Genomic DNA, 23,925 nt, shown 5'->3' with positions numbered 1-23,925 from the left:
AACAGAACTTAGAATAAGAGAAGCATACATTGTAGTAAACTACCTAATGTTAGATAATGTACTGTGAGCATTTACAAAATATCTTTCTATCACTCAAGGTCTTCATCTGTAACTAAAAAGGCAGGTCTAAAATAGATAAACACAAGTTTATCTTTGACCAGCAACTTCTATATAAGTATTAATGGCCTATACTGATTAAAAATATACTTGTTATCTATAAAAATATTACAATAAATCTCACCTTTGCTAATACAGGAACCCAATCAGTATGCTGAATATCAACCTTGAACCACAGAGCTCTAATCCCATCCTTTTGCCATTGATTTATTGATGCTGCAAAATAAGAAAAATTCGACATCATCAAAGCTGTCTTCAAGAGAGGTACAGTACATGCAAGGCAGTATTGAACAGAAATATTTCCCTTCCGGGAAAATTAAAGTAACTGGTGTTATGTTAGTACAGCAAGTCCATGACAGCAAAAGTTGCAACCATAACTCTTAAAATAAGCATTTTTCTTTTTCTTCTTTATGACTTTTTCACTCTGCAAGGGGATTACAAAGTAAAAATATCAATGTCTAACATAAAAAATCTTGTTGAAACATCTTATCTATATAGAGTAAGAATCATCAGCCTTCAGTCCCTATGAGGGCTACAAAAGTACAGTACTGTATCATGAATTAGACTTATGAATTAGGATCAAATGGCCCACACTGGTGCCTGGGAGACCATTTACATTCCAGGTGCAACTGGGGGTACTATAAGGTAAAAGTTAAGAGGCCTGACAGCAAGATTTAAGAAAGAAGTGGCATAGTGGAAAGTTAAAAGGTGAGTGCTGCTAAGGTCTGAAGGGATACTGCAAAAACCCTCAAGTAATGCTTACAGTACAGACTGACGTTGCTACCATCTTTACTGGGTAAGTATCATGAACATGATGCTGTAAATTACTAAATATAAAGTAGTTTTATATATAATCACAAAGATACATAGTTACACAATTACATAAACTACTTTAGTTATTGGAGAAATTCAATGAAATTTTGATAATTGAAATAAGTTATGCACAACAAAATATTTTATAGAACTGTATACAATTTATAAAAACGAAACTAAAAGGATATTTTTCATCTCCTTACCTTCCAAAATTGATCCAAAATCCTTTGAATCAATGTATTCGTCCTTAGAAGACACTGTTAGACCAGAAAATCTATCCTTAACTCCCTAGAATGAAAAGAAATAAATTAATTGAGGAGAATCAAAGTCATGTGAAAACTAAAGCTTCAAATAACTTAAATTCCATAGACAAAACCATTTCTGCTTTTGTTTGCAGTCCTGGTTAAGGGTAGACAAACACAATGCTAAATAGAACTATAAACTGGTAAAGAGTGAAACCTCATCTTGCAAAGTAATATATCTTTTCCCACTTGCCAAATATTAATTTCTCAGGACTCTCTGCAAAACACAAAATCTTACCAAAGCAGGGAACACTTCATTTTTAAACTAAGCAGCTTGTACACTATTAAGAAAGCACCCATTCTCTTTAATCAATATAGTTAAGCATATCATTGAAGAAAGTGGTTCCAATTATCTAACTTCAGGTATACAGCCTGAAGGATAGAGGTAATGGTGGCAGGAGTACATGCGGAAGGGGAGGCTTGTGTAGTAAACATCAATTTTTTACTACTTTCATGTGTTTTGCATTTAGCCACTTAATATTCAAGTCTAGTCTCAACTAAATGAACAAAACCTACCATAGTGTCCTCTGATAAGCTGTTACACTAAGGACAATGCTCTTCCATGGAGCACAAAGTATCAGGGTGTGTTCTAGCTGTTATCAGCCCATAATTATTACATTTTGAATAAAAATGACAAATTCGAAGATAATTTGTATTTTTCCTAACCATAGAAACCTTAGCTATTTACAAAGGGTTACCTTTTAGCGTAGCTGAAATGGCGAGCCATTAGAATTTAACGAGGGTGTATTACCCCCGCGCTAGTTAGCGGGGGGTAGGGGAGTGGTAGCTAGCTAGCCCTCCTCCCCCTCACACACAGGTGAATACTCACTTTCACTTAGAGGTAGGACTTGTCTTGGGGGACAGGGCTGGCGGGCAAATATGTGTAAATAGCTAAGGTTTGTATGGTTAGGAAAAATACAAATTATCTTCGAATTTGTCATTTGTTCCGTAACCGAAATACAAACCACGCTATTTACAAAGGGTGACTTACCCCTTAGGAAGGGTGGAAAGTCCCCAGCCATACTGGCTTTGGCTTTACCCGGGGACTCAGAATCCGAGTGAGTCGCACTCGAGAAAAGGAGTCCCTGCACCTCACAAGTTCCTTGCTCCGCAAAGAACCATGTGGCCTACGTAAGCTTGTGTGTGAAGGAAGAAGTGTGACCCGTCCTAGGCAGTTGACCTGGAGTTCCAGAAGGAACTCTGGGTTAGGACGTTCCCAATACCACCTCGTCAGGGTATGGGGGACGCGACAGTATTGACTCAATACTCGGAACACAAGGAAGCATGGTTTACCTGCAGAGGTTCGAGGTCAGCTATGCAGAGACCAGGATGCTGCTTCCCCGTAGAGGGGATGATGAAGAAAGAAGTAAGGGCCAGAAATACTTCTTTCGTTCATGCAGACTAAAACCTGATAACAATGCCCTCAACCTTCTGCTACCTGTCCAAAAAGGAGCCTGAGGTTAGACCAGCTGTTGTGTAGCCACCACAGAGCGATAGAAAACGTATCGAGACTCCTGTGGGTCACGCCCTGCAGGAAGCGGGCTGCGAAGGTCATTAGACGCTTCCAGACTCCAGCTTGTAGCACCTGCATCACAGAGTAGTATTACTCGAAGGCGAGGGACGTTGCGATGTATCCAACATCGTGCTGTAGGGCGACGTGACGGGGGAGGGTCTGGAGACAGGTCGAGATGAATGTCCTTGAGTCCGGGCTGAAGAGGTATACTGGTGACTCTCCCCCCATGTCCTCCTTGTGCTCCCAAATCGGCTGCAACTGAGGACAAACTGCAGCTGTTCCCAGCACTAACCTCTCGATTCCTTTACTGGCAAGAAAGAGAAGGTCTTGGGACATCAGATACAGAATGGAGACTCGAAATCTTGAAAGAATCGGACCGAAGGGCCGGGACCCCCAGATTCTGAGTCTAGCCAACAACTCAGGAGCGAGCCTGAATGTTGCCTTCCCCTCTTCCTTAGAAAGGGGGGAGTCGTAAGAGACCAAGAAGATTGCTTACACACTGGCCGTGGCCAGAGTGAGCAGGAGACCCAAGGCGGAATACAATCCGAGGCCTGTCGTAAAGGGTCTTGAGAAGATCTCTTAAAGGACTAAAAGTCCGAGCCATGCTCCAAGTTGGAGGTCTTCCTCCGACTAGGGCAGGGACGATCATAGCTTCGCATGAGCGAGGATAGATCCAGCGGGCAGGAAAAAGTTATTCCTTTAAGCCTGAAGGTCAGGGAAAGGCTGAGCGACAGGCTTCATTTCCGAGAGCGGAAAGGAGTTTCCTCCCGCCGAAAGGCAATAAGACCGTTATTGCTGGAGAAGAGGCCTCAAGGGAAGAGGTATATCTCCCACGGCACCAACCACCTTAGACTCTTCACTTTGCCTGGGAGACCCCTGTGGATGACTATCGCAGATGACGCGACCTCCGTACCGCGACTGTAGCGGGTTGTCTCTTCTTGAGGAGGAAGCGTAGTGTCTCCAGGCATGAAGCCGAAGCGACGCCCCGGTTCGGGAGAGATGTCGCAGTGTGGTTGCTTGAGTAGTCTGTGCCGTGGGAGAAGCTCTCCCGGGAGTTCCGTCAGGGGAAGCAGAGGGTCCAGAAACCGTTCTGCGCATAGTCCCAGTGGAGCTCTCCCATTGAAAGGTTGACAGACAACCTGGTCTTGTTGAGACCCATTGTCCACAGACAAAAAGGAGGGAAGACGCAGGCGTCGAAGTTGTCCCACCATCACCGGAATGCATCTTGCCAGAGTCTCGGGGTCTGAGACTGGGGGGAAGAATAGCGGAAGCTTGAGGTTCCAAGCTGTCGCGATCAGGTCCCCCAGACCAGCACTTGCTGGTTACCCAAGGTCAAAGACCCCCAGGTACACTCTCTCTACGAGGCTCTGCTCGGATAGTCTGAGAGAACATTCCCCTGCCTGGAATGAGAGAGCCGATGGTGGTATTGAGAGAATCTCAATCATCCCGGTATCTCTACTGCAAGATGTAAAGGTGTGAAAATGCGTCCCCTGCTGGTTAGAATACGCCAGAATCATGAAGTCGACGCGCACGGGGCGACTCGGCAGGAGCTGTAGGATCTGTAGAGGGGCCAGACTAAGGCCCCTAAGCCTGCCTGAATGATGGAGAGGTATCCTTCAGGTCTTGACCATAGGCCTGGACCGGAACATGCCCCCCCCCCCTTTCCTTTGACGAGTCCGAGAACCGCATCAAGAATGTGGGGAAAGGACGAGAATATCCACTACCATCAAGAGGCTCCATAGGTCAACACCCATTGCAGGTCTAATAGTTCCGCTGGTCCCATAAGGCCAGGGAATCCGGTTAAACATTGCCTGAAGTCACCGGAACTTGGATCGCCCCACATGGAACTTATCCTGAGGCGACCGTTCGGACTATAGACGGGTCAATGAAGACAGGAGAACTAGGAAACGTTCCAAGGTAGGGCTGAAAGCTCTGCTTGACTGAGAACAGGTACTGCGACTCTCCTCAGTCTTGCCACAGTCAACCGAAAGGAAGGCTCGGAGGATGTGGTAACAGAATCTGGCATCCCCAGGTGGTCACCCATCCAAGTACCGACGTTGCTTAACCTCGCTGGACGGACGAGAAGCAGGGTTTCCAACGTGGTAAGGCCGTTGACTCAATATCATGGCCAGATACTCCAGATGTTGAGGCAGAGGAAGAGAAGGCTCCAAGCAAAATACCATGAGCCCACACTCATGGTAAGCATCCGGAAGCTTGTCCCGGCGCTGAAGAAGGTCGAACCCGAGCCTACCGGAGTTGACCAGCCCTCCAAACAGCAGAGGAGGCGGAAGCCTGCACCTGAGCGGCCAAGAGGAAGGCAGGGAGAGTTCTCTGGGGAAACAAACCTGCTATGCCACGGCGGGATAGCCACACTGCATCATAAGCAGGAATACTTGCAGTCTATGCTGAATTCGACGAGCACCCTGGAAGATGGATGGAATGGAAACTGAAAGTACCCGTCCTTCCGATCCAGGGTTTAAGGAGTCCTGTCGCCTCGTTACCAGTCTGATCGATTCTGCTGGTCTACGCTGGCCGAAGTTTGTTCGACAAACTTTATCAGGGCTGAGAGGTCGACTACGGACATCCCCTCTCAGATCCTTCCTTACAAGAAAGGATCAACTGAGGGGGCCGGGGGTGAAGCCGTCGATGATCCTAAGGAAGACCTTCGCCTAAGGTATGGATCATTCTGCCCAACCGGGCAACTCTGCTGACGCTATGGCATAGAGGTTCAGAGACACTGAATTCGCTGACAGAGACGGCAGGCGCGATATCCTTGGCTAATCACAGAGATTGTGCGGGAATGGGCCTCGGGAAGCTGTCATTTGGATGAGTAACCTTAAGCATCCTCCCAGCGAAAAACCTGCAATCCTAGAGTTCGTGAACTCCTTTTAGGACTATGCCCCCCCGGGGGAGTCTCCCGTGCCATCTGTTCCTGACAGGAGGAAACTGCAATTGGACACCTTGTCCCAGTTGTCGTAGCCGATAACTTAGGCCGACGTGGTTGAAGGAAAAAGGCGCTGGAGCCCTGCAGAGTCTGGAAGAAAGCGCCTTGGAGGAGTGAAACCGGAAGTCGATTTCCTCCGCACAGCAACTGTCTAAGTCTCTGTCCTTGGGCACAAACAAACTCTTCTCAAGGATGGAAGGGTGTCTGAGGTCGTCGACCTCCACAGATGAGACACCCGAAGGAAGCCCTCAGTCAGCGCGTCCAGATGGTACAACATCGAGCTTGTCCGCAAGTTAGATACTTAACGACGAAAGGCCAAGGTGCCTGAGCTCGAGAGGAGGAAAGTACCCCTGATCTTCCTGTAGCTTCCTTGAACCAAACCTCGGGCCGTAACCGAGGAGGGAAAGAACCTGGTAAGCTCCCAGAGGAAGAGGTAAGCAGTCACCCCTTGTCCGATGGAGAAATCTCTAACGGAAAGCCCCCCCCGCCAAAAATCCTTCCAGGGAGTGACGGGGAAGGGCTAACCCAGGTTCAGGAAAGAGGAGTGTTGCTCAGATCTCCCTTAAGTTTCTCCTATTCTTGCAAGTGCCATGCTCTGCGTTTACGGGGTGAGGCCGTGTTCTGGAAATACGCTCCAGAAGAACTCGCCAGGCTGGCCATGCTGCGAAAACCCCATTGGGAATCGTGGTCGCAATCGCCCTGGAGCTCGCGCGACGGAAATTCAAAGATTTTCGCGTGGGCGAACGTGGAAGCGCCCATGCGCGGTAACGCAAACGAAGGTGAGCGAAGGAGCGCAGAAGGAGGGCGAGCGTGGTAGGAAGGGCGAGAGCTGGTGGTCGGCGAGCGATAACCCATAGACGAGCAATGGATAATTCAAGAAATAAGCCGACGTTTGTGCGAAGAAACACTGTAGGTTCGCGCGACGGAACACCATCCGTCCGCGCGATGGAAAAACCGTTGGTTCGCGCGATGGAAAAACCGTTGGTTCGCGCGTGGGCGAACATTGGAGAGCATGGGCGCGGACGCGCATGAGCGTAGACGTGCAGGCACGTGGGCGTGTGGGCGCGCAGGCGAGTGGTCGCGCGGGCGCACAGGCAAGCGGTCGCGCGGGCGAGCGGTCGCGCGGGCGAGCGGGCGCGCAGGCGAGCGGTCGTGAGGGTGGGCAGGTGGATGAAAGCGAGTCCGAGGCGGCGAACGCAAGCGTTAGCGCGATGGCGAGGAAACGCGCTGCCGCGTGGGTGAGGAAGACCGCTGGCGTATGGATCAACAAGCGATCGGTGGTGAGCTGGTGAGCGCTAACGCGTAGGTTGGCGATGGCGCGTTGTGTTATGCCGACGCGATGGTCGAGCAGCATGCGCAGGTGAGCGATCGTGCGTTGGCGAGCAGTATGCGAAGGTGAGCAATCGCGAGCAGCATGTGCAGGAGGGCGATCGCGCGATGGTGATCAGCATGCGCCGGGTCGCGCGATGGTGATCAGTATGCGCAGGTTCGCGCGATGGTGATCAGCATGCCAGGGTCGCGCGATGGTGATCAGCATGCGCAGGGTCGAGCGATGGTGATCAGCATCCGCAGGTGTGCGGTCACGCGATGGCGATCAGCATCCGCAGTTGAGGGTCGCGCGATGGCGATCAGCATCCGCAGTTGAGGGTCGCGTGATGGCGATCAGCATCCGCAGTTGAGGGTCGCGCGATGGCGATCAGCATCCGCAGTTGAGGGTCGCGCGATGGCGATCAGCATCCGCAGTTTGAGGGTCGCGCGATGGCGATCAGCATCCGCAGTTGAGGGTCGCGCGATGGCGATCAGCATCCGCAGTTGAGGGTCGCGCGATGGCGATCAGCATGCGCAGGTGAGCTAGTAGCTGGCGAACCATGTTCCTTCAGAAGTGTTGGAGAATGTTGGCGTGCCGGCTGTAACACTCGCGGGCGATCCGGAGATCGCCGAGAGACAGGTGATCGCTGGCGAGCTGATGATCGCTGGCGAGCTGATGATCGCTGACGAGCTGATGATCGCTGACGAGCTGATGATCGCTGACGAACAGAAGGCTACGCGTGGAAGCCTGCGCATAGAAGAAGAGTCCTTGACCCCAACCTGAACCGAAGTTCTAGATCGCGAGGGCGAACGTGGGCGCACAGGGCGCGTAACAGGAACCAACAGGAACAGCAGGGATGATCATCTTGAAAGCGCTGATGAGCAGAAGAGCGCCTGTGTGCTAACACTGAGCAGGAGCAGGAGAGAATACAGCAGAAGGGCGCGCAGGGAGACCCTGACACGCAAGGGAAGAACCCCCGTGGAGGCAACCCTTTGCCCCGAAGGGATCGTTGTCCGCCGGGAGACTGATGTCCGTCGGAAGACCGCTGTCCGTCGGGAAGACCGTTGTCCGTCGGGAAGACCGTTGCCCGTCGGAAGACGAGATCAGACTGCTGTCCATCTGCACCAAGGCGGAAGATCGAGAAAAGGAGTTGTAGGCTGCAAACGGAGATTCAAAAAGGCGCCTTAAGCACCCTTATAAGGAGATGAGAGGCCCTTACGACGAGGCGGACGGTGGGCCTTACGGCGAGGGAGGCCAACAGCAACAGAAGAAACCTCCGAAGAGGAGTCTCTATGAGTGTACTCTCTCGCGAACGAAAGAGAAACACTTCGTGGAAGAGACTGGTCATCCAGTGACCTAAAAGGAGCAATCCTCCGAAGAGGAGCTCCTGCAGTTGCCCAGCCCCTTGAGCGAAACTGCAGGTGCGACCGCTCAGCACCAAGAGCATAGTCGCACGAAAAAAAGGCAAGAGAAGAACCCCCCAAAAGGGGAAAAACTCAAGCCTGGACAGGAAAAACTTCCCTCGGAAGGAAAGTTACCCGCCCAAGGAGGCAAGCCTCCTGAGAGTTCTAAAATGAACTGGAGAGCTGTCCGTCGTCACGGGAGTACTTCCAGTAGAAGGAGACACGCCCCTGACGAAAATACAAGGGGGGAGGCAGCAACAGCCGAATCCCCAGGACTCAACAGACAGCTCACACCGTTGCCATATTACAGAAACGAACTAGATCGGTAACTGTAAAAAAATAAAACAAATAATATTAGTACACATTCATTCCCCCGGGAAGGCTCCGAAGAGGAATCCTGAGGGAAAGGAACAAGAATTACACAACAGGCACGTGCCCTCACAACCACTTACACTCACGGAAGGAGAGCTGTAACCAAAACAGAATTATAACAATTATAATTATGTAACTATGTAATTATGTAATTTAAAAATGAAGGAACACTAAAGAAAGAACGAAAACCCCGAAAGGAATCGTTCTACAAGCTGAAAAACAAAAAACAACTACAATTAGATTCATAACTAATTGAGACAAACGTACGGCGTAGCAACACCCCCACACGGAAAGGAAGCTACAAGGGCGTAGTAACACGTAGTAAAAGGGTGAACGACCTCAAGAGAGAGAGAGAGAGAGAAAGACATAAGTCAAACTCGATCGCCACCCATAAAATTACGCCGTGGTGGCCTAACTGCCGAGGACTCCACGAAGATATCGTACACTACACACACAAATCTGAAAAGGAAACTTACTTATTTCTATACTCAAATATATATACAAACATGAAAACATGTTTACATATATATTGAGTAAATGAAAAGTAAGCGATTAAGTAAAGACAAAACAAACAATGGCTGCCAAGAGAGGACCAAGACAGAGACGTCTGTCACAGTCCGAGCCAAAAGTGAAAGTGAGTATTCACCTGTGTGTGAGGGGGAGGAGGGGTAGCTAGCTACCACTCCCCTACCCCCCGCTAACTAGCGCGGGGGTAATACACCCTCGTTAAATTCTAATGGCTCGCCATTTCAGCTACGCTAAAAGGTAACCCTTTGTAAATAGCGTGGTTTGTATTTCGGTTACGTAACAAATGGGATTTTACATATTTGGAAGACACCACCTAGACCATTTCTAAATAAAAGGAAGGGTTAACAAACCACTAAATCCAACTAAAGAGAGATTCAAATGCGAAGCAAAAAATAGAGTACAAGTCTGCTTGAAGATTAATATTATAAGGACTCAAGTTGTTTACACAAGTTGGGAGAGAAGGAAGGATACACCATGATGTTACAGCACAAAATTGCAACAGCTCTTGCTCAAGCAGCTACTATGCCAAGTTAGGGAGACATGATTTTTCTCTTGTTATGGCTTAATTTTTCTCTCAATAAAGGAGGGACCATATTAACATTGGGTGAAGATTATTAAAATAAATGAGATCACTGGACTCAATTTATTTGGTAATGGAAAAACATGAATACTGTATTGAGAGATAATAAATCCTTCACCTGCTTAACATGTGATAGGAAATCCTAGTAAAGAATTATACTTAGGCCATGAGTAAAATATGAAGTCTGCTCTATATATGAACATATAAAGAAGATAACAAGCAAACAAATAACTCCTCAGATATCACAGGGTGAATTCTCCTTTACTATAAAAGGGAACTAAGTTATAGATACATACCCCAGATTGTCTTGAATTAAAAGAGTACTGTAAATCGAATAAAAATTATCAGATATAGTAGCTACCATGAATCTTTCTCTATGAATTATAAAAATATAAAATTCCTGAAAATTTAAAATATCATTCATAAACCACTTAATATAAACCATTCTCACCTTAAATGTAAAAGAGGTATCCATGATGAATAAAGTACATTTACTGTATGTTTCCCCACTTTAGACAGCAAACCGGAAGGTCTTAATTACCTCTTATCTGTAAAAGATATGAGAAAATTATTATTTTAATCAACAATAAAATTTATAGTGTAAATGCAAGAAAAATAAAGTTCCATTGCTACAAATCCTTTGCTTTTACTTAAGGTCTAACACCCCTTAATAGCAAGCAAAATAACATGAGTCCTTCATTTTACATGTCAAATTCTCATATACAAAATAAATGTGGAAAATTACAAATTACTTTAATCATTTGTGATTGGTTCCTACATGAATACAAACCCTCTTCCTTTAATAGGGGACTTATGCTTAGATGGGAGGATAAGCAAACTGGCTGATTTACTATCTTAGGAGATATCAAAGCACTTTAGTCCTGTACAAGAGCACAAGTGATGACTCCTGCCAATCTCCTAATGACCTGGACAGAAGATGCGGAAGGTGTTAGGGTAGGTCACTACCCGGAACTGATAAGACGGTCAAGGAAAACCTATATCCGTGTGGAGGATATGTTATCAGAATGCATCGTCATTATGAAAATAGGTTGCATACATTTGGCCATCTTCCCCCTCAGTCTGGAAGGATGGGGAAGAAACTTCTTAACAAAACTTGCAGATAAGAAAAGATGCTTGATCATGTGGCTTATCTAAATCTAGCATTCGATTCAGTAAATAACTGAGCAACTGCAGCACCCCAAGGAAGGGGAAGAAAGAAAGGGTAGGAGGGCCAGTCGATTTACCTCTCATGCTAGACTTACATCGTGACCCCCCTCTTAGACGAGATATTTTTTGTCCTGTGAAGGAACTAAGCTTGCTACAAAATCTGTTGAGCAACTACCACCAGGCCAAGGATACCAGTATCCAGGGACCTGTGAGTATACTCCTGTAAATGATGGGCAGAAAACGACTCTGTTGCTACTCGACACTTGTCTTCACGAATTGTGCCCCGATATGTCTGATTTTGTGTGTTCAAATCTGGGATGCTCCCTTCATCTGGCGAGGATCATGTCTGAGTGCCCCACAAAGCCAGAAAGAAACAGTGTTCTAAGATCTTTTCTCTTATTCCTTATATTGCTGTAGGAAGAGTTGCAGTGTCCTCCAAGGACGGGAAGGCATGTCATCCTGGTGCCCGCTGGTCCCTTCTTATATGGAAGAGATAAAGGACTTGGGGTCAAGAATGGCTGGGTTCTACGTATAAACTTCTGAAACAAGATGATGGAGATCTTCTATCCTCCAGAATGACTTGTTGTGCAACCCAAGATATGCTTTTTCTTACTTGCTTTGTCAGGGTTAGACTACTAGAGGATGGTCTAGAGGGTCAAAGTTATACCTGCCGCCCATCACTCAGGTTCAAGCAGGATCGCTTGAGAGATCTGCAAACTTGAAAAACTTTCCCTGTAACTTGAGCTCTCTAGAAACTCCTAATGAGTCTAGACAATTCTTGCTAAGAATTCAGACATAAGTCCTAGTTAAAACTTTGTATCAAGACCCGAGTGCTATTCTTCACTGCAAGGATTAAGGAGCTTCCTTGACGAAGGAAGAAGGAAAACAGCTGGTCTGGATTCCATCCACTGTAAAATATTGATAAGAAGTGTACAGTAAAGCTAGGAAAAATGTTATTTTCATTAGTAAAATAAATTTTTGAATATACTTACCCGATAATCATGTAGCTGTCAACTCTGTTGCCGACAGAAATCTACGGTCGGGATACGCCAGCGATCGCTATACAGGTGGGGGTGAACACCACAGCGCCATCTGTGGTCAGGTACTCCAGTACTTCTTGTCAACACCACCTCAATTTTTTCCTCGGTCCACTGGTTCTCTATGGGGAGGAAGGGTGGGTCAATTAAATCATGATTATCGGGTAAGTATATTCAAAAATTTATTTTACTAATGAAAATAACATTTTTCAATATTAATCTTACCCGATAATCATGTAGCTGATTCACACCCAGGGTGGTGGGTGGAGACCAGCATACATGTTAACAAAGAAGCTAAGTATCCCGTATTTTATTTTATTAGTTATTCAAAAATAACATAAAATAAATAAGTACCTGGTAAGGAAGACGACTTGAACCATTACTCTGCCTTTATTAAGTACGTCTTCCTTACTGAGCGTAGCGGTCCTCTTAGGATGCTGAACGACTCTTAGGTGCTGAAGTATAAAGGGCTGCAACCCATACTAAAGGACCTCATCACAACCTTTAACCTCGGCGCTTCTCAAGAAAGAATTGACCACCCGCCAAATCAACAAGGATGTGGAAGGCTTCTTAGCCGACCGTACAACCCATAAAAAGTATTCAAGAGAAAGGTTAAAAAGGTTATGGGATTATGGGAATGTAGTGGCTGAGCCCCCGCCTACTACTGCATTCGTTGCTACGAATGGTCCCAGGGTGTAGCAGTTCTCGTAAAGAGACTGGACATCTTTGAGATAGAATGATGCGAACACTGACTTGCTTCTCCAATAGGTTGCATCCATAACACTCTGCAGAGAACGGTTCTGTTTGAGGGCCACTGAAGTAGCCACAGCTCTCACTTCATGTGTCCTTACCTTCAGCAAAGCAAGGTCTTCTTCCTTCAGATGAGAATGTGCTTCCCTAATCAGGAGCCTGAATAGGTAAGAAACTGAGTTCTTAGACCTTGGAAGAGAAGGCTTCTTGATAGCACACCATAAGGCTTCTGATTGTCCTCGTAAAGGTTATGACCTTTTTAGATAGTACCTAAGAGCTCTAACTGGGCAAAGTACTCTCTCCAGTTCGTCCCCCACCAAGTTGGATATGCTTGGGATCTCGAACGACTTAGGCCAAGGACGTGAAGGAAGCTCGTTTTAGCAAAAAACCGAGCTGCAAGGAACATGTAGCCGTTTCAGATGTGAAAACTATGTTCCTGCTGAAGGCGTGGATCTCACTTACTCTTTTAGCTGTTGTCAAGCACACGAGGAAAAGAGTTTTTAATGTGAGGTCCTTAAAAGAGGCTGATTGGAGAGGTTCAAATCTTGATGACATAAGGAACCTTAGGACCACGTCTAGATTCCAGCCTGGAGTGGACAACCGACGTTCCTTTGAGGTCTCAAAAGACCTAAGGAGGTCCTGTAGATCTTTGTTGGTGGAAAGATCCAAGCCTCTGTGGCGGAAAACCGCTGCCAACATACTTCTGTAACCCTTAATCGTAGGAGCTGAAAGGGATCTTACGTTCCTTAGATGTAACAGGAAGTCAGCAATCTGGGTTACAGTGGTACTGGATGAGGAAACTGCATTGGCCTTGTACCAGCTTCGGAAGACTTCCCCTTTAGACTGATAGACTCTGAGAGTGGATGTCCTCCTTGCTCTGGCAATCGCTCTGGCTGCCTCCTTCGAAAAGCCCCTAGCTCTTGAGAGTCTTTCGAAAGTCTGAAGGCAGTCAGACGAAGAGCGTGGAGGTTTGGATGTACCTTCTTTACGTGAGGTAGACGTAGAAGGTCCACTCCTAGAGGAAGAGTCCTGGGAATGTCGACCAGCCATTGCAGTACCTCTATGAACCATTCTCTCGCGGGCCAGAGCGGAGCCAACCAACGTCAGCCGTGTCCCTTTGCGAGAGGCGAACTTCTGAAGTACCCTGTTGACAATCTTGAACGGCGGGAATGCATACAGGTCGAGATGGGACCAATCCAGCAGAAAAGCATCCACGTGAACTGCTGCTGGGTCTGGAATCGGAGAACAATACAACGGGAGTCTCTAAGTTATCGAGGTAGCGAACAGATCTATGGTTGGCTGACCCCACAGGGCCCAAAGTCTGCTGCAAACATTCTTGTGAAGGGTCCACTCTGTGGGGATGACCTGACCCTTCCGGCTAAGGCGATCTGCCATGACATTCATATCGCCCTGAATGAACCTCGTTACCAGCGTGAGCTTTCGATCTTTTAACCAGATGAGGAGGTCCCTTGCGATCTAGAACAACTTCCACGAATGAGTCCCTCCCTGCTTGGAGATGTAAGCCAAGGCTGTGGTGTTGTCAGAGTCCACCTCCACCACCTTGTTAAGCTGGAGGGACTTGAAGTTTATCAAGGCCAGATGAACCGCCAACAGCTCCTTGCAAAAGATGTGAAGTGTCCTTAGCTCCTGATTCCATGTTCCCGAGCATTCCTGTCCGTCCAAAGTCGCACCCCAGCCCGTGTCTGATGCGTCAGAGAAGAGACGGCGGTCGGGTTTCTGAACAGCCAAAGGTAGACTTCCTTGAGAAGAAAGCTGTTCTTTCACCACGTGAGAGTAGACCTCCTCTCTTCGGAAACAGGAACTGAGATCGTCTCTAGCGTCATGTCCTTTATCCAGTGAGCCGCTAGATGATACTGAAGGGGGCGGAGGTGGCGTCTCCCTAACTCGATGAACAGGGCCAGCGATGAAAGTGTCCCTGTTAGACTCATCCACTACCTGACTGAGCATCGGTTCCTTCTCAGCATGCTCTGGGCAATCTAGGGCTTAGTAGATCCTTGGGGCCGACGGAAAAGCCCGAAAAGCTCGACTCTGAAGATCCATACCCAGGTAGACAATGGTCTGGGATGGGACGAGCTGGGACTCCTCAAAATTGACCAGGAGGCCCAGTTCCTTGGTCAGATCCATAGTCCATCTGAGAATCTCCAGACAGCGACGACTTGTGGGAGCTCTTAAAAGCTAGTCGTCTGACGGAGCCGGACACAAGATCATGGTACTGCTGCACAGTCTGTGAACTGTCAACCATGGGGAAGCGAGGAAGTACAACGACAACCCGAAGCTGTCTAGACTGTCTGGGTCGTACAGACAACTCCTTATCGGGTTGCTGAGGTTGCCGCACTGCGTCACAACAAGTCACTTCTGCTGGTTGTTGAACGTCTTCCCAGTGACACATTGACTCCGTAAACAAAAAATCCTCTAACAAGGACTAAGCTTGGACTGCATGTCTTGCAACAAAGCTCAAGGTCTATGGGAGCAGGTGTGGTAACAGACGGGGTTAGCGACTGAAGTGGAACCATTACTCTCCCTGGAAGCATGTTATGCTTAAATAAAAGTCCATAGGAGGCTAAGCAGCTAAAGGCTCCTCTCCAAATGACAGAGTCCTCAAGGGAATATCAGAAGGAGGGAGAATAGCACTTTCTCATCTACAGGAACCATATCCGAGAAAAGCTAAGTTCTCTCAGTGAGGGTTTCACTGGTGCAAAAGCAGCAGACTAGAAGGCAACGTTATGAAACTGCTTGACAGTCTAGTGAGTTGGCAACAACCAAAGATGTGTGACTGAGGAGCATGCTGTATGCAGAGCATGCTGTATGTAGAGCATGCTGTAAGGTAAGCAGAGCATGTTGCATGGCGTGCGGCTTATGCTGCATGGGATGAGGCTCATGCTGCATGGGATGAGGCTCATGCTGCATGGTATGAGGCTCATGCTGCATGGGATGAGGCTCATGCTGCAAGGGATGAGGCTCATGCCGCATGCGTTGAGGAGGATGCCGCATAGTATGAGGCTCCTGCCTCATGGGTTGAGGCGGTTGCCGCATAGCATGAGGCTCCTGCCTCATGGTTTGAGGAGGATGCCGCATAGCATGAGGCTCCTCATAGCATGAGACTCCTGCCTCATGGGTTGAGGAGGATGCCGCATAGCATGAGGCTCCTGCCTCATGGGTTGAGGAGGATGCCGCATATCATGAGGCTGCCTCATGGGTAGAGGAGGTTGCCACATAGCATGAGGCTCCTGCCTCATGGGTTGAGGAGGATGCCGCATAGCATGAGGCTCCTGCCTCATGGTTTGAGGAGGATGCCGCATAGCATGAGGCTCCTGTGAGGTTCCTGCCTCAAGAGTTGCGTCTGCCTCAAGGGTTGAGGAGGTAGCTGCGCAGAGAGAGGCTCATGCTGTGAAGAATGCGGTTGCTGCATGCGTTGAGGCGGCTGCCTCATAGCATGAGGTTCCTGCCTCAAGAGTTGCGTCTGCCTCAAGGGTTGAGGAGGTGGCTGCGCAGAGAGAGGCTCTTGCCTCAAGAGTTGAGGCTCTTGCCTCAAGAGTTGAGGTTCTTGCCTCAAGAGTTGAGGCTCTTGCCTCAAGAGTTGAGGTTCTTGCCTCAAGAGTTGAGGTTCTTGCCTCAAGAGTTGAGGCTCTTGCCTCAAGAGTTGAGGTTCTTGCCTCAAGAGTTGAGGTTCTTGCCTCAAGAGTTGAGGTTCTTGCCTCAAGAGTTGAGGTTCTTGCCTCAAGAGTTGAGGCTCTTGCCTCAAGAGTTGAGGTTCTTGCCTCAAGAGTTGAGGCTCTTGCCTCAAGAGTTGAGGTTCTTGCCTCAAGAGTTGAGGCTCTTGCCTCAAGAGTTGAGGTTCTTGCCTCAAGAGTTGAGGCTCTTGCCTCAAGAGTTGAGGCGGTTGCCGCATAGCATGAGGCTCCTGCCTCAAGGAAAGTGGAGGTTGCTGCATAGCGCTGGTACCTGGCAACTCCCAATGCGGCAGCTCACGCATGGAGGCAGGAGGAGCCTCAACATCATACGTCTGGCAGGGTGGACTGCGCAGAGGTGGAGGAGCGCTCGCAGGAGGAGGTGTGCTAACCTTCTCTGCCTGAAACTCCTGCATCAACACCGCAAGCTGAGACTGCATTGTCTGCAGCATAGACCACTAGAGTTTAAGAAAGACAACAACAAACGGAGCTACTGTCCGTTGAGACTGAGGGTCTAAAACAGCTGGTGCGGCAACAGACGGAGTTACTGCCTGTTGCGATACCACCTTGCCTCTCTGGGAGGTGTGCAGTTGTCGTACTGCAGCAAGTCCGAACTGACCCAGTGCTAATGGCACCACCTAGGAGTTGGACTTGCGCGGAAGGGACCGACTTGCACTTAAAAGCTGCAAGATTTGGTCCATGGTTTCTGCGAGAAACCTCTTCCGCAGACGAGGAATAAAAGGGCTCTCTCGTCTTTGTGTGGGTGGGGTGATCACGTCGGCTACGTGAGTTGGTTACACCCGAAACCACGGAGGGAAACGTCTGTTCGTCGATCAAGGCCTGATGAACCCATAAGTCCTTCGACGTTACTTCTCCCCTGCTTGGGAGCTTGTAAGAGGTCCCAGACTAGGCGAACAACTGGCACGAACAGACGAACCCTCGAACGCAACACTGTAACACTTTGCGCTTATCACTTTATCACTTTTGATTTTCTGTTTGCACTTATTTCACTGAACTCGAAACTTTAAGTGGTTTGTACCTGAAACACGCAATTCTATCCTTCATTAAAAGTTAGTAATTGCGAAAACAGTATTACAATGTAACAGAAAAACATAATGAAAGATAAATAATTCAGTGGCTGGAAAAGAGACTAAACACTAGATCAAATAAACTACGTTTAAAATCTCTCACCGCATAAAGCCTGAGAACAAGAATAAAACTCTAGAAACGTTTACCTTCTTCCCCTAAAGAGACTAGGGAGAAGAGCAAAAACGATAACAACGTTACCCGCTTGAACGAAACGTTTATCCTCCTCTCTCTCCCTCCGTCTCTATCTCTCTCTCTCTCTCTCTTGACTTAGAACCTGAGAGATGAGCCCAATTATATATATCGTTAAAACATATTATTGTTAAAGGAAAAAAACTGAAAGATTTCCCAAATAAAAAGTTCCTTTATTAGAATTAAAACCATTTAAGCTAAGAAAGAATGAACAAAACGATAGAATCGTTCTACTCTTACTGCAACGTGACACCGTGAATACTCTCTCTCTATCGTAACGATAGAGCGCAAGTTGAACGTTCTGAACGTCAACAACTGCAGAGACAAAACAAAACGTTAGTTCAACTTTGAAAACAGTACGAGACTATCAAAGAAATTCTTTCAAAAACATTAAAATAGCATAATATGTTAACAGGTAAAAACGAAATGACGGGCTCAATGTTAATTAACTTCGGTTCCAAGAAAAGACCGCCTACTATTAGGAAAGGTCGAATATAAACAAATATAAAAATTAATTTTAATAAGTTTATAATAAAAGGAAGTTAATCGAAGAGGCCTATAAAAGGCGGAGAGATATAAAATAAATCTATAACTTTTGTTAAGCAAAATTAAGAAAGAGAGTCTATACTCTCTTCGACACCAACACTTCCGTCTAAGGGAAGGGTCGGCCATTAAAAGTGAAAGAGAGTTCATACTCTCTTCGTCACCAAAATTAAATAAAAAATTAAATCAAATTAATTCCAAAAACTTGCTAAGCTAATGATAAAGCTTCCTGAATAGCGAAGGCTAAACTCTAGAGCAAATACATCACCAAATCGTGAGCAATAACTCCAGAATCAACAGCGTATCCATGTAGGTCTAGCCGGAGGCACGACAGAGGAAAAATTGAGGTGGTGTTGACAAGAAGTACTGGAGTACCTGACCACAGATGGCGCTGTTGTGTACACCCCCACCTGTATAGCGATCGCTGGCGTATCCCGACCGTAGATTTCTGTCGGCAACAGAGTTGACAGCTACATGATTATCGGGTAAGATTAATATTGAAAAATATATATTACTTTTAAAAATTTACGATTTTCATTATTAACTGGTAAAATGTTATTTTCATTAGTAAAATAAATTTTTGAATATACTTACCCGATGATCATGTAGCTGTCAACTCTGTTGCCCGACAGAAATCTACGGTCGGGATACGCCAGCGATCGCTATACAGGTGGGGGTGTACACAACAGCGCCATCTGTGAGCAGGTACTCAAGTACTTCTTGTCAACAAGAACTCAATTTTCTCCTCGGTCCACTGGTTCTCTATGGGGAGGAAGGGCGGGTCCTTAAATTCATGATCATCGGGTAAGTATATTCAAAAATTTATTTTACTAATGAAAATAACATTTTTCAATATTAATCTTACCCGATGATCATGTAGCTGATTCACACCCAGGGTGGTGGGTGGAGACCAGCATACATGTTAACAAAGAAGCTAAGTATCCCGTATCTTATTTTAGCCGTTATTCAAAATAACAAACATAAAATAAATAAGTACCTGGTAAGGAAGTCGACTTGAACCATTACTCTGCCTTTTTAAGTACGTCTTCCTTACTGAGCCTAGCGATCCTCTTAGGATGCTGAGCGACTCCTAGGTGCTGAAGTATTAAGGGCTGCAACCCATACTAAAGGACCTCATCACAACCTCTAATCTAGGCGCTTCTCAAGAAAGAATTTGACCACCCGCCAAATCAACCAGGATGCGGAAGGCTTCTTAGCCTTCCGGACAACCCAGAAATATTTCAAGAGAAAGATTAAAAAGGTTCTGGAATTAGGGAATTGTAGTGGTGGAGCCCCCACCACTACTGCACTCGTTGCTACGAATGGTCCCAGAGTGTAGCAGTTCTCGTAAAGAGACTGGACATTCTTAAGATAAAAGACGCGAACACTGATTAGCTTTTCCAAAAGGTTGCGTCGAAAATATTTTGCAGAGATCTATTTTATTAAAAGGTCACGGAAGTTGTGATAGCTCTAACTTCGTGTGTCCTTACCTTCAGCCAAGCTTGGTCTTCCTCATTCAGAAGGGAATGAGCTTCTCGTATTAACAGTCTGAAAATAATAGGATAAAGAATTCTCTGACATAGGCAAAGATGAATTCTTAACTGAACACCATAAAGCTTCAGACGGGCCTCATAAAGGTTTTTTAAAAAAGAACTTAAGAGCTCTACAGGACATAATACTCTTTCTAGTTCCTTTCCAATCATATCGATAAGTTTGGAATAACGAACGATATTGGTCAAGGCCGAGAAGGCAGCTCGTGTTTGGCTAGAAAACCAAGCTGTAGAACATGTAGCCGTTTCGGATGAAAATCCGATGTTCTTGCTGAAGGCATGAATCTCACTGACTCTTTTAGCTGGTAAAGCATATCAGGAAAAGAGTCTTAAAGGTGAGATCTTTCAGGGAGGCTGATTGAAGTGGTTCGAACCTGTCTAACATAAGGAATCTTAGAACCACGTCTAAATTCCAACCAGGTGTAACCAAACGACGCTCCTTCGTGGTCTCAAAAGACTTAAGGAGGTCCTGTAGATCTTTATTGTTAAAAAGATCTAAGCCTCTGTGACGGAAGACTGATGCCAACAAGCTTCTGTAACCCTTGAAAGTGGGAGCTGAAAGAGATCGCTCTTTTCTCAGATATAAGAGGAAGTCAGCTATTTGAGTTACAGAGGTACTGGTCGAGGATACGGATACTGACTTGCACCAGTTTAGGAAGATTCCCCACTTCGATTGGTAGACTCTAAGGGTGGATGTTCTCCTTGCTCTAACAATCGCTCTGGTTGCCTCCTTCGAAAAACCTCTAGTTCTCGAGAGTCTTTCGATACTCTGAAGGCAGTGAGACGAAGAGCGTGGAGGCCTTGGAGTACCTTCTTACGCGTGGCAGACGTAGCAGGTCCACCCTTAGGAGAAGAGTTCTGGGAACGTCTACTAGCCATCGAAGTACCTCGGTAAGTTATTCTCTCGCGGGCCAGAGGGAAGCAACTAGTGTCAACTTTGTCCCAACGTGAGAGGCGAACTTCTGCAGTACCTTGTTGACAAACTAGAACGGAGGGAATGCATATAGATCTAGATGAGACTAATCTAGTAGAAAGGCATCTAAAAGAACCACTGCTGGGTCTGTTGAGAGCCTCTTGGACATCGAGGTTGCGAAGAGATCCATGGTTGGATGGCCCCAAGTGACCCAAAGTCTCTTGCATACATCTCTGTGGAGGGTCCAATATGTTGGAATTATTGTCCCTTCCTACTGAGACAAACTGCTAAGACATTCAAGTTGCCTTGGAAGAAATTTGTTACTAGTGAAAAGTCAAGACCTGTTGAACAGGAGAGGAGGTCACTAGCGAACTCGCCCCATGTCAGAGAGTAGGTCCCTCCTTGCTAGGAGATGAACATCAAAGCAGGGAGTTGTCCGTGTTGACCTCCATTACTTTGTCTTGAAGGAGAGACCTGAAGCTTTTCCAGGTCAGACTTACTGCCAGAAGCTTCTTGCAGAGAAAATGCATTGTCCTTTGACGCGAGTTCCATAATCCCGAGCATTCCCTACCGCCTAAGGTCGCACCCCAGCCTACGTCCGATGCGTCTGAGAAGAGAACGTGGTTGGGAGTCTGAACAGTCAGGGGAAGACCCTATAAAAGGTTGATAAAGTCCTTTCCTCAGGTTAGACCAGACTTATCTTCCGGAAACCGGGATCGAGACCGCTTGTAGCGTCTTGTCCTTTTCCAGTGAAGAGCTAGATGAAACCGAAGAGGACGGAGGTGTAGTCTTCCAAGTGACACCAAATGCACCACGGATGACAGTGTCCTAACCAGACTCATCCACAGCCTGACAGGGCCGTATTCCTTCTTCAGCATCTTCTGGATGGATAGCAGGGCTGGGGATTGATCTTCTCGTTCAGCCATGTCCTCATCAGAGGGTTCCTCATCCGAAACTGATGAGGAAACGGCAACGGAGTGGGCAACGTCTGACTCGCTGAATCCGGTCGCACTGGTGGATGCGTGACGGAGCCGGACACAAGATCATGGTACTGCTGCACAGTCTGTGAACTGTCAACCATGGGGAAGCGAGGAAGTACAGCGACAACCCGAAACTGTCTAGACTGTCTGGGTAGTACAGACAACTCCTTATCGGGTTGCTGAGGTTGCCGCACTGCGTCACAACAAGACACCTCTGCTGGTTGTTGAACGTCTTCCCAGTGACACACTGACTCCGTAAAAAATCCTCTATCAAGGACTAAGCTTGGACTGCATGTCTTGCAACAAAGCCCAAGGTCTATGGGAGCAGGTGTGGCAACAGACGGGGTTAGCGACTGAAGCGGAACCATTACCCTCCCTGGAAGCATGTTATGCTTAAATAAAAGTCCATAGGAGGCTAAGCAGCTTAAGGCTCCTCTCCAAATGACAGAGTCCTCAAGGGAATATCAGAAGGAGGGAGAACAGCACTTTCTCATCTACAGGAACCATATCCGAGAAAAGCTAGGTTCTCTCAGTGAGGGTTTCACTGGTGCAAAAGCAGCAGACCAGAAGGCAACGTTATGAAACTGCTTGACAGTCTGTGAACTGTCAACCACAACAGGAGCGTGAGGACATACAGCACTGGTGTATAAGTAGCAGACCAGAAGGCAACGTCATGTAACTGTATGACAGTTTGTGAGTTGGCAACAACCAAAGTTGTGTGGGGAAGCCTCAACTCCTGACTGACTAGTTTGCTGCTGGCGAGTGGCGGTAACCACAGTGTGTTGCGGAGGCTGACACACCGTGTCAAAACACGGCAGCTTGTGGTAGCTCACGCACGGCAACGGAGTGCTCTGTGTGTGGGAGTCATCATACATCTGGCAGGGTTGACTTGTGCATGGGTGGAGGAGCTCTCACAACAAGAGTGTGAGAGCAGGAAGCCATGCCGGGCGCACAACCGTGGGAGGTGTAGGCCCACGGGTGCATCGTCAACCTTCTCCGCAGTCGGAGTGTGGGAGCTGGCAACAACAAAAGCAGAGTGCTGGAGCGTGGGAGGGGCTGCGGTGGGTTGAGGAGCATGCGGTATGGTATGCGGAGCATGCTGTAAGGTATGCGGCTCATGCTGCATGGTACGCGGAGCATGCTGTAAGGTATGCAGAGCATGCTGCATGGAATGCGGAGCATGCTGTAAGGTATGCAGAGCATGCTGCATGGGCTGCGGAGAATGCCGCATAGTGCTGGAACCCGGCAGTTCTACAGAACCTTCCCACTGCTGATGCGGTAGCTCACGCATGTTAGCAGATGGTGCAGCAAGAACATGCGTCTGGCAGGGTGGACTGCGCATCGGTGGTGGAGCTCTCACAGGTGGAGGGTGGGAGCAGGCAGCCGCAGTATCTGCTGAGCGCACAACCTCGGCGGGTTGTAGGTTAACAGGTGCATTGTCAACCTTCCAGCATGATACTCCTGCATGAAGGAGCAAGCTGAGACTGTATAGTCTGCAGCATGGACCACTAGGGTCTATGAAAGACAACAACAAACGGAGCTACTGTCCGTTGTGACTGAGGGTCTAAAACCGCTGGTGCGGCAACAGACGGAGTTACTGCCTGTTGCGGTACCACCTTGCCTCTCTTGGGAGGTGTGCAGTTGTCGTACTGCAGCAAGTCCGAACTGACCCAGTGGCTACACCTAGGCCGTTGGACTTGCGCGGAAGGGACCGACTTGCACTTAAAAGCTGCAAGATTTGGTCCATGGTTTCTGCGAGAAACCTCTTCCGCAGACGAGGAATAAATGGGCTCTCTCGTCTTTGTGTGGGTGGGGTGATCACGTCGGCAACGTGTGTAGATACACCCGAAACCACGGAGGGAAACGTCTGTCTGTCGTTGATCAAGGCCTGTGGAACCCATAAGTCCTTCGACATTACTTCTCCCCTGGGCTTGGGAGCTTGTAAGAGGTATCGGACTAGGTGAACAACTGGCACGAACAGACGAACCCTCGAACGCAACACTGTAACACTTTGCGCATATCACTTTATCACTTTTGATTTTCTGTTTGCACTTATTTCACTGAACTCGAAACTTTAAGTGGTTTGTACCTGAAACACGCAATCCTATCCCTCATTAAAAGGTAGTAATTGCGAAAA

The 23,925-nt window shown here is 47.4% G+C and overlaps 1 protein-coding gene across 2 annotated transcripts in view; it reads right to left on the bottom strand.

The window, feature by feature from the left end:
- The window catches only part of LOC137632526 (uncharacterized), a 123,204-nt gene that overhangs the window by 46,674 nt on the left and 52,605 nt on the right, over positions 1-23,925 (bottom strand). For both annotated transcript variants that reach the window (XM_068364503.1, XM_068364502.1), the window contains exons 2-4: positions 10,333-10,429; positions 1,134-1,218; positions 242-333 (exon numbers count right to left, since the gene is read on the bottom strand). In XM_068364503.1, coding sequence (XP_068220604.1) covers positions 242-333; positions 1,134-1,218; positions 10,333-10,356 — 201 coding nt within the window. In that variant the 5' untranslated portion in view covers positions 10,357-10,429. The remainder of the gene's footprint in view (positions 1-241; positions 334-1,133; positions 1,219-10,332; positions 10,430-23,925) is intronic.

The sequence above is a fragment of the Palaemon carinicauda genome, chromosome 41, assembly GCF_036898095.1.
Source record: "Palaemon carinicauda isolate YSFRI2023 chromosome 41, ASM3689809v2, whole genome shotgun sequence".
NCBI lineage: Eukaryota > Metazoa > Arthropoda > Malacostraca > Decapoda > Palaemonidae > Palaemon > Palaemon carinicauda.
This window is presented reverse-complemented; position numbering and strand designations above follow the sequence as displayed.